General features: G+C 43.9%; 1 protein-coding gene across 1 annotated transcript; it reads right to left on the bottom strand.

The window, feature by feature from the left end:
* Positions 1 to 216: 216 nt before the first annotated feature.
* On the bottom strand, positions 217 to 4,535 carry LOC143528191 (uncharacterized). The gene is made up of 3 exons (XM_077024150.1): positions 4,421 to 4,535; positions 944 to 1,008; positions 217 to 534 (listed from the first exon to the last, which is right to left on the bottom strand). Exons 1-3 carry the CDS (start codon positions 4,533 to 4,535, stop codon positions 217 to 219), a joined length of 498 nt encoding a protein of 165 aa, XP_076880265.1.
* Between the last annotated feature and the right edge of the window lie 6,116 nt (positions 4,536 to 10,651).

The following is a 10,651-nucleotide window of genomic DNA, read 5'->3' as shown; positions in this document are numbered from 1 at the left end:
AGAGGTCTTTTCTCATGCACTCTTTTAATATGTTTACGAAATCCAGAAAAGGTTCCAGGAACATGTGCGCAACCAGTCTCACCACATTTCAACCTGAGAGTTCTTCCAGGACATAGTCCATGCATTAATTTTAAATGCCTCACCAAAACATTTGCGTCAGAATGACGGGTCTTGCAAATGAAACAAATCATATCTGGGGTAAAATATCTATCGGGACTACTGCAGAAATCTTGATCGAAGCTCAATGACACAAGGATTTTCTTTGACTAGTCCAATGTCTATGTTAAAAATGGTGGTCTGAATGAAGGTGTACATGTTACCAAGACACTCGCTGAACTCTGTTCCGAAGACAAAATGCGCTTTGAATAGCTCATCAAAGGCCCCAAGTGATGTTGTGGCATGGCATGGGATGGCAATCTTGTCGATGACGATGAAGAATCTGTGGATATTGGTCCTGCACGTTCCAGTCGCGAGGAGGTAGGGTTGACTGGTCTGGGTGATGGCGTCTAAATGTCCCTGGATGCTGTCTCCGGTCTGTGAGATAGATAGACAGACAGATAGATAGATGCCATGTTATTGAGGTGATGCTGAGAGGGCTCGCACAGAATGTCCAAATGACACAATTGGTACTAAAAATATACTGTTGACTGTTATTCATGAAGAGATAAAAGTACATGTACATCACCTGAGTATCAGCCCCAACATCAATGTAGCAGTGAGCATGCAACATATATTCAACTCAATGGCACTCTCATAAATAGTAAGTATATTTATGATGAGCGTATAGCAGTAGGCTTGTTGGCATGCCAATGCCAAGTTTCAAAAGCAATAAGTAGGAACCAGGTAAGTATTTACTGTGTGTGTGTGTGTGTGTGTGTGTGTGTGTGTGTGTGTGTGTGTGTGTGTGTGTGTGTGCGTGCGTGCCAGTAGGCTTGTTTCTAACCTTTAGGAACTCCACAAGTCTTTCAATGGCTTGTGTAGCTGACAGTCTCCCTGGTTTTCTGCGGCCTGGGGAAGTAGGAGGGAGTAAATACAACAACACCAGCAATGATGATAGGTCACTGTCCCAATCTAAGTGAACATTTAAAAAAAAAGGCAAACAAAGAGTAAAATGAATCAGTGTTCAAGTTAACACAGTGGGAGGATAATGTGTCCATATACTCAAATGTTATGAATTTAACATTACTGTTAAAAAGGCTGCCGAAAACTGTTGTACTGGACCTTTAAGGGGCGGAGCTTAAAGCACATGTGAGCCACATGCAGAGCACATGTGAGCTGCAGGGAGATGAGAAAGGAGCTGCACTGAATCACAGTTCTAAGTTGTTGTCGCTGTTTACAGTTCGTTGCCACCCCGTCGTGATTGTGTGCGTGGATATGAAAGTAGAACCACACATGTCACTTAAAGTGAGAATAAAACAGCAAACACAAGTTAAACCCACTGGAGTGCGACTAAACCTTTCTTTGGAGTTCTAACCGGACTCACAACAGCGATTTGAACCTCCCAACTAGCACATCACGAATATAATATTTTTAATGGTCCTTCGAGCCGGATAAGCAAATTGCTGTTTAAAGATGCAGAATCAAGAGTCAGCAGTAGCAGACGCTCGACCCAAACGAAATCCATCAGTACCTTCCTACCTATCACATTATGACCTCAGTGGACCTGGAGCTCAGAGTCAATTTCGTTCACCATTTATAAATGAAAAGGGAGCATCTATGGATCGAATAAGGTCAGAGCCTCCAGCTACAAGATCTCCATCACCACCAATCAGTCAGAGCTCGATGAGCCTGGGGGAGAGTGAGGAGCGAGAATCTGAGTTTAGCCAATCTAGGGGACTAGTCACCGGAGAGCAGCAAACCCACCACGTTTCTGAAGTCAGTGCTGCTCTCAGAGAGATCCGTCAAGAAAATGCTGAACTCCGTAAACAGTTCCAAAACCTGATGGTTGCTTTACAGCCCCAGCCAGCAGCCCATCACTCTCAATTCCTGCCTCCTCCACCTCAAAGTGTGTACATTGGTGGTTATGGACTCTACCAGCAGCAAAAATATCCAACACTCAGCAACCAAGGAAATCTGTTACAAGACTTAACTCAACTTCGAGTTACCCAACCATCAAGAGGTCTGCCCTATAACTATACAGCTACACCCCAGCAGAGTGCACCTTTCTTTCCAAGTGGAGATTTTTCATTTTTCCAACCACCCTGCCTAGATGAACCACTGAGAGAAACTACATACAGGGAGTATGTAGTCTGGTTGGGTTCAGATTCCTGCAGATACAAAGTCTTCGTGGGTACTCGTGTGGCGGAAATACAAGAGTTAACCGAAGCGGCCACATGGAGGTACGTGCCCTCACGAGACAACCCGGCGGACGACATCACTCGTGGCCTCACTATCCAAGACATCAGCAAAGGCAGTAGATGGACAGACGGACCTGAATTCCTGAAACTGACTCCAAATGACTGGCCCAATCTACCACCCCCACCTCAGAGTGATCCTGAAGGTGAGCTGAAACGACAAGTCGTTTGTTTAACTATGTCTAGCTCTAGTGTTCCAGACCCACATCAGTACCAGACTTGGGACAGCTTCTTAAAAGCCATCGCAAATCAACTTCATGGGGCAGCCGACCCTAACGACCCTCTCACTGCTGAGTCCTATGCTGCTGCCGAACTAGAAGCTCTACAACAGGCCCAAAGAGAGTCATTCCTAGAGGAAATCACACAGTTAAAGGCAGGTAAACCCATTGCTAAGTCTAGTCGTCTCCTCCTACTTGCACCTGAGTTCGATGAGGAGATAGGGCTCATCAGAGTGGGAGGCCGTTTACCTCGTAATCCTGACATGACTGTGGATGAAGTGCATCCCATTGTTCTGGACCCCAGACATGCCCTGACCCAACTCATCATCCAGGATTATGACGAGAGGCTCCAACATCCTGGACCAGAAAGAGTGTTTGCTGAGATCAGAAGGAGATATTGGGTGTTACGTGGACGTGAAGCCGTACGTCGCCATCAGAAATCCTGTGTTGAGTGCAAGAGGTGGAAAGGTCACCCTAATCCACCCAGAATGGCGGACCTCCCTCCAGCCAGACTGCGTCTGTTCAAGCCGGCATTCTATTCCACTGGTGTGGATTGTTTTGGGCCGTACAACATCAAGATCCGACGCAGTAACGAGAAAAGGTGGGGGATATAGTTTAAATGTCTAACTACGAGAGCAGTCCACCTTGATTTAATTCCCAGTATTGACACAGATGCATTTCTAATGGCTCTGAGACGTTTTATATCCAGGCGCGGGAAACCTAAGGAGATTCTCTGTGACCAGGGGACGAACTTCCGAGGAGGAGAACGTGAATTGCAGGAAGCATTTCAAACACTTCATCCTGAACTCAAAGAGCAGCTGGCTTGCCAGCAAATCAAGTTTGCCTTCAACCTCCTGGATCCCCACACTTCGGAGGTTGCTGGGAGCGTGAAATTCGTTCGCTGAAGACTGCTCTTCAAGTCATCATTGGATCCCAAACCGTCACCGAAGAGGTGTTGCGCACAGTGCTTATTGAAATTGAGGGGATGCTCAACTCAAAACCCCCGGGCTACACCTCATCTGAAGTAGCAGACCCTGACCCAGTAACCCCTAACTATCTCCTTATGGGGCGGCGGGATGCCTCGCTGCCGCAAGTCGTCTATGACAGCTCAGAGATTCTCGGGCAAAGAAGGTGGAGGCACAGTCAAATTCTGGCCGACCAATTTTGGAGAACTTTCCTGAAGCACTACCTGCCAGGACTCCAAGCCCGCCTGAAGTGGAAAACTGAATCCGCCAATCTACAAGTAGGAGATGTGGTCATGATTGTGGATAATCAGCTTCCACAAGCTCTTTGGCCTGTAGGGAAAGTCTTTCAAGTTTTTGCTGGACCAGACAAACGGATCAGATCAGCTGAAGTGTCAGTGAAGAGAAGAACCTACATTCGACCCGTGGCAAGACTCGTCAGCCTACCCGCCTTACCTGAGGAAGACTAATTACCCCCTTTATTCAGCCTTTTTTAGTTGTTCGTATTCACAGGTGAATACGGGGGCGGCTGTTAAAAAGGCTGCCGAAAACTGTTGTACTGGACCTTTAAGGGGCGGAGCTTAAAGCACATGTGAGCCACATGCAGAGCACATGTGAGCTGCAGGGAGATGAGAAAGGAGCTGCACTGAATCACAGTTCTAAGTTGTTGTCACTGTTTACAGTTCGTTGCCACCCCGTCGTGATTGTGTGCGTGGATATGAAAGTAGAACCACACATGTCACTTAAAGTGAGAATAAAACAGCAAACGCAAGTTAAACCCACTGGAGTGCGACTAAACCTTTCTTTGGAGTTCTAACCGGACTCACAACAGCGATTTGAACCTCCCAACTAGCACATCACGAATATAATATTTTTAATTACATACCCTCTGAGTCACTGCTTCCTGACTGAGGTGACTCTGCTGCTTGAATGAGCTCTTGAAGTTCAGGGCTGATGTGTGACAAGCTTTTACCCTGTTCGATGGTCTTGCTCTTGAACATCGTTGGCCACCTCTCAAGCAGTTTTGCTGATGTTTCTTCTCCAAAAAGAAGAGCAAAGTCTTGCTCGATCTGGAGATGGCAGACCAGTTTGTCAAAATTTGTTATGAACAAACAAAAATTGTACTACCAAGAGCAGGGAAGTCAAACTCAAATTGACCCGAGGGCAAAATCAAAATCTAGAACAAAGTCGTGGGCCGAACTCATTATTTTTTTAATTGACTAAAATTGTGCATACACACACTTAATATTTAAATTTCAGAAACAGATTCCCATAATAGTAAAAATGTGCCTGCACATATTCTGTTGCATATGAATGTGAGCTGTTTCACTGGTCTGGGCCCTGTCATAATCCTGTGACACACCAAAATTCATGTTCAAGTCTTATTACGCTACATGTGTATGTGGGCCAATTGTAGGCTTGTCACGATACTAAGAATTACAACTTCGATACGATACTTAAAAAAATATTGAAATTCGATATCATTTTCGATACCAAAGTCAGATACGGTGCTAATTTCCGTTTTAAAGCCTTTTTATTTTTTTTATAAACAAACAAATGAATGTTGCTTTGTGTTTGAAAATGCTTGAAATTGTAACTTCATTTCACAACAAATATCTGTCTGATTGAACAGTTCTTTTGTGTTAACAAATACGAGCATCTTGTAATTCCAGGATGAAACATGAGAGAACGTGAAAACGTTACGATTGGGCGTTTTCAAAAATAAACAACCATTAAATAATGTGATAAAAAAGCGAATAATTTCGAGTATATGTATAAATATTTAACTTATCCCAACAAACATGCTACGTCAGAAAGACGTTAAATAGGGTGACCATATTTTTGTTTTGGAAAACCAGGACATGGGGGGGGGGGGGGGGGGCGGGTGGCGAACGTAAGTTGTCGAGCGGGGGGGGGGGGGGGGGGGGGGGGGTGGCGAACGTAAGTTGTTGGTTCTCCGCCAGTTGAGTATGATGAGGCTCAGGGATTCCGTGTCATACTGCGCCGTGCTCAGGGTCCTAGTGCCTGTATAATTAATGGCCCGATTAACGTAATTTAAAAACCAGGACATTTCCACTGTTTTAATAAATATCCCGGGACGCCCGGGACAGGACGTGGAATACGGACATGTCCCGGGAAATACGGACGTTTGGTCACCCTACGTTAAAATCAAGTCTGTATCACGTCGGTCAGTCCAGACCCATTTTTGCATGTCTGGTGGACGTTCAAAACTGGTTCAAAATCTGACAGTGTGACTAGGACCTTAACCTTTTAACTTAACATGAACGTCTATGATGAGTTTTCTATCTGAACGTCTGACTAGGACCTTTATTGGATGTCAGGACGTGCAAAAACTGCAACTGAACGGCAGTAATAGACGTTTAAAAAAAACGTCGCAAAAACTTTCATTCTGGCTTTTCAGTGGACGTCTTTTGAACGTCTGACAAAGTGTCTTTGCTCGTGCTGGGAAATATTGAAATGGACCTTGAAAGTGACATACAAGTGTTTGAATTCCACAAGGTGTATGAACCCTGCAAACATGACTTTGTTCATCGCGCTGAAGCGCGGCGCACGCGAGGTCGTGCACCTCTCGAATTTTGTAACTTCGCGCGCGCCGCGCCTCAGCGCAATGAACAAAGTCATGTTTGCAGGGTTCAATTCAAGCGCTTGTACCAATATTTCCCAGCACGTTAAACTTAATTAAGTTAAATATTTATACATATACTCGAAATGATTCGAAATATTGCGCTTTTAATCACATTATTTAATGGTTGTTTATTTTCAAAACGCCCAATCTTAACGTCTTCACGTTCTCTCGTGTTTCGTCCTGGAATTACAAGAGTTAACGTAATAGCGTAACGTGCATTTTTCTTAACGTCTTCACGTTCTCTCATGTTTCATCCTGGAATTACAAGAGGCTCGTATTTGTTAATGTAATACAAGAAAAATGTCCAGTCAGACAGATATTTGTTGTGAAACGAAGTAGTTACAATTTCAACATTTTCAAGTACTTTAGCCTAAATTGCAGCACTTTTCAAACCTGAAACACACTGAAACACAAAGCAGCATTAAAATTCGTCAGGTAAGTGTTCATTCCCCTGTTTTGAGGGGTGTTTCTTTTATACTACCACATATAGTTTCGGACAACACTGCAAAGCGGAAAGTATAAAGCCTCCACCGCTCGCGGAGGTGCACGCAGAGTCGAGCGCTATGGTCACTCAACCAGGCTTTAGCGCCCTTCGTTGAAATGTTCCAAAAGCATCGCTTGCAAACGGGCTTGTTCATGTCCTTCAGTTTTCCATCTGTATCTGCTTCGAATCCAACAGCACTGCGTTTGCTTTAGCTGCCATATTAGCATTACAAACTGTCCTGTGCATTACGGCAGCTTGGGTGGGTCAAACGAAAGCGCATTTTATGTAAAAAGAATCGATACTTAAGGGAAACGAGTATTGTACCGTTTCAGAATGTTCAGTATTGATACGTATCGATATATCGATTTTTTTGACAACACTACTTGTAATTCCAGGAGAAACATGAGAGAATGTGAAGACATTAAGATTGGGCGTTTTGAAAATAAACCACCATTAAATAATGTGATTAAAAGCGAATTATTTTGAATCATTTCGAGTATATGTATAAATATTTAACTTATTTAAGTTTATCATGCTGGGAAATATTGAAATGGACCTTGAAAGTGACGTACAAGTGCTTTAATTCCACCTTATAAAGGTGTATGAACCCTGCAAACATGACTTTGTTTATTGTGCAGAGGCACGACGCGCGGAAGTTACAAAATTCGAGAGGTGCACGACCTTGCGAATCAACAGCGCGCAAGGCCCTCGCGCACGGGCGGAACCACAGCGATTATGTCATTTTCACGGGTAGACGGGCTGCGGGCCGGATCAAGTTCATCCGGCCCGCGGGCCGCCAGTTGAATAGCCCTGCTGTAGACAGTCAACCAGTTTCAGCTGAGGAAAATTAAATTAAAACAGGCGAATACACCACAATTAAGCCAACTACAGGAAATTCTGATGTATGGAAGTCATTTTCCATTGTAATTAATGGAGATGGAAATCGTGCTTGTTGTGATAGATGTCAGAAAGTGTTGATGTACACCTGACGGCATGTGTTTGAACTGTGGTAAGAAATGGGACAGCGTGATCCATCGCTATATTGCTGATTTAATAAATACATTAGAAAGTTTCAAGTACTAAATTTAATTAACTCAATTTTTTGGCGGGAGCGGGACTAAAACAAGCGGGAGCTGGACTAAAAAAAAGTCCCACGCAGACCTCTAGTTAAGAGTTTATAAAACCTGCCTTACCATGAATTAATTCTGCCTTCGAACGGGCAGTTACTTTATTTAGCGTTTAAAAATCACCATTTTCAAAACTTTTGATCTACTGAACGGAATACAACAGAACACGGACATGTTCAACATGATTTAATGTTTTCAAAATGACCAACAGTCACTCGGTATCACGTACAATTAGCCACCAATTCATTAATTTTAAGTGCGAGTCCAGTGATACCATGAAAAATCAGCGCTGCTAAGCCTGACGGCGAATGGAGAAAATTTCCAAGTACCTAGAAAAGCATTAGGGTTTCTGAACATTTTTTACATTTCAGGGTTGAACTTGTTTTCAACTACCGTAATTATCATTGTCATTATTGTTGTGGATAGTCCATGACTATTCAATGGCAGTGTACTTCATCGCTATCAGCTAGCAACTAGCTAACGGTCACCGACCGTTATTGCACTACGGATTAGCTGGGTGAAAAGAGTCTCTAACAGAAAACGGAACCCAGTGGCTTTCGGAATATTATGTCTGTCACACACTTAGGGATTTTCTGTTATCATTGCTATTGTCAGAAGCATCACTATCCTACAACTACTTTCAAATGCATTAACTACAGCTAACACCAGCCACCGAACGTTACTGCTAGTGGACTTGTTAAAGTCTTCTGAACTCGGATTGAGACTTCATATTAATCACCTAATGCTCAAGTGAAAATACACTGAAGGCGGAATGTATGCTGCTTTAAATTAATTCAGAAACTTACCTCAGCACACAAGTCTGCAGGTGGCAGACTGCAGAGCGATCCAGTCAGATGTGGAGTAGTCGTGGATGGCGCGAAAGTCCTCGCTGCCCGCGGGTGGGGGAGGGGTAGCAGTGCCGTTTGGGTGGAGTTTTGGTAGTCGTTTGTTGTCAAAAGATTGTGTTTTGGCCGAAAAATTCATAAAATCACTAAATGTAGCCTAAGCAGGGCATACTAATTTTAAAGTGTAGCAGGTAGGGGTGGGCGGATCGATATTTATATCGATAGTATCGATACAAAGGTGAGGATCGGTATCGGATCGATACCACGGCGAAAATATCGATTATTTTGCTGCAGTTTAGAGGTCTGCGCGGGACTGCTTTTTAAATCCCGCTCCCGCTTGTTTTAATCCCACTCTCGCCAAAAAATTGCTTGTTTTAATCCCGCTCCCGCCCGCACCTGCTTGTTTTAGTCCCGCTCCCGCCCGCACCGGCCAAAAAATTGCTTGTTTTTAATCCCGCACCCGCCCGCCACATACACATTTCTGTCGCCCCCGCCCGCAATCCTAATATGAATTAAATTAATTAGATTTAGTACTTGAAATTTTATGTATTTATTAAAACAGCAATATAGCGATGGATTGCGCTGTCCCATTTCTTACCACAGTCTAAACACATGCCGTCAGGTGACGTACACCAACACTTTCTGATATCAATCACAACAAGCCGATTTCCCTCTCCATTAATTACAATGGAATATGACTTCCATACATCAGACTTTCATGTAGTTGGCTTAATTGTGGTGTATTCACCTGTTTTAATTGAATTTTCCACAGCTGAAACTGGTTGACCGTCTACAGCAGGGGTCGGCAACCTATGGCACGCGTGCCACCATTGGCACGAGGCATAATCACTGGCACGCGGCACGCTGGACCAGCATCATCAAAAATATATATAATTTAATATAAATTATTATATTAATGGATTATAATTTCAAGTAAAAAGTATCGCCCCCCTAACGGTTTGGAAGTATCGGTATCGGTGATACTGACCAGTATCGTATCGGTATCGTATCGATACCAAAATTCCGAGTATCGCCCACCCCTAGTAGCAGGTAGGGACCTGTGGCCATGCCTAATTGGTCGCAAAACGTCATTGGCGGAGTTTCCTGTGGTTGTTTTGGACCAGCCGATATATGGGCAGCTAAAAAGGGGGGGGGGGGGGGGTGGTCCTGATTAGCAATAGCGAGCTAGCGTCCGTGCACGGTAATCGCAACTTCAGGGACAGTGGAAGAGAAAATAAAGTAGGTTATCCGACCGGAATTGAGACGCGGTGAGGATCCGTGTGGTCGGCGTGAGTGTTACTTCAACGGAGAACGATTCCTCCGGGACGTTGAGAACGCAGACGTTATTGAAAGGTATGGTTGTTTTATCCGGGCCTCTGATTATAGTTGCTGTTTGCCCAGTAATACAGGTATTTTATCTATGCTCAGAAAAGGACTGGGACACGTTAGTGTGACAAACGGACGAACGGTGGAGAGGTACTGCCTGAGATTTGGGGTATGTAGGCATTTGTGTTTATTTTTATAAATCAAGTACGTGACCTGGTTATGTCCCTAATTATTGGGACTATATTTGAGATTCCGGAACTGATTGTCACCTAATTTTAGCACTAGAAATGTATCATGCCGATGTGACGCTGCCCTCTTGCTTCTTTTTGTTTACCAGGTATAAGAAGTTGCGAACTGGGGCTAGCCGCTGTTTTGGGGTTTTCCTTGTTTTTTTTCTTCTTGTATTAAGATTTTAGATTAACTTTGACCTGCTCTGGCTCGTATGTCATATTGTAACTTCTTTTTTTTGTTTGTTTGATTGTGTTTTCTTAAACTTTTGTGTGGTAGAATGACTGCTGGGACCTTCTTTGAAGCTGTCTGGGGGGGGGGGGGGGGGGGGGCTTGGGAGGTTGCTTCTGTAGTGATTGAGGTGTGTAGTGTCCAATTAAGGGTGGGTTTGCAGTGATATCATCAGTATTAACTTTGTGTGTTTCTGTTTTGTTCTCTTTTTTTTTGTCCAGGCACTGGA

Source organism: Brachyhypopomus gauderio, chromosome 1, assembly GCF_052324685.1.
Source record: "Brachyhypopomus gauderio isolate BG-103 chromosome 1, BGAUD_0.2, whole genome shotgun sequence".
Lineage (NCBI taxonomy): Eukaryota > Metazoa > Chordata > Actinopteri > Gymnotiformes > Hypopomidae > Brachyhypopomus > Brachyhypopomus gauderio.
This window is presented reverse-complemented; position numbering and strand designations above follow the sequence as displayed.

Excerpts from the sequence above, each read along its gene's own strand:
- LOC143528191 (XM_077024150.1), bottom strand. The coding sequence starts at position 4,535 with ATGTTCAAGAGCAAGACCATCGAACAGGGTAAAAGCTTGTCACACATC. Across the intron at positions 1,009-4,420 it reads AGGAAGCAGTGACTCAGAGG|GCCGCAGAAAACCAGGGAGA; the intron begins GTATGTAATTAA and ends CTACTTCCCCAG. Across the intron at positions 535-943 it reads GACTTGTGGAGTTCCTAAAG|ACCGGAGACAGCATCCAGGG; the intron begins GTTAGAAACAAG and ends TCTATCTCACAG.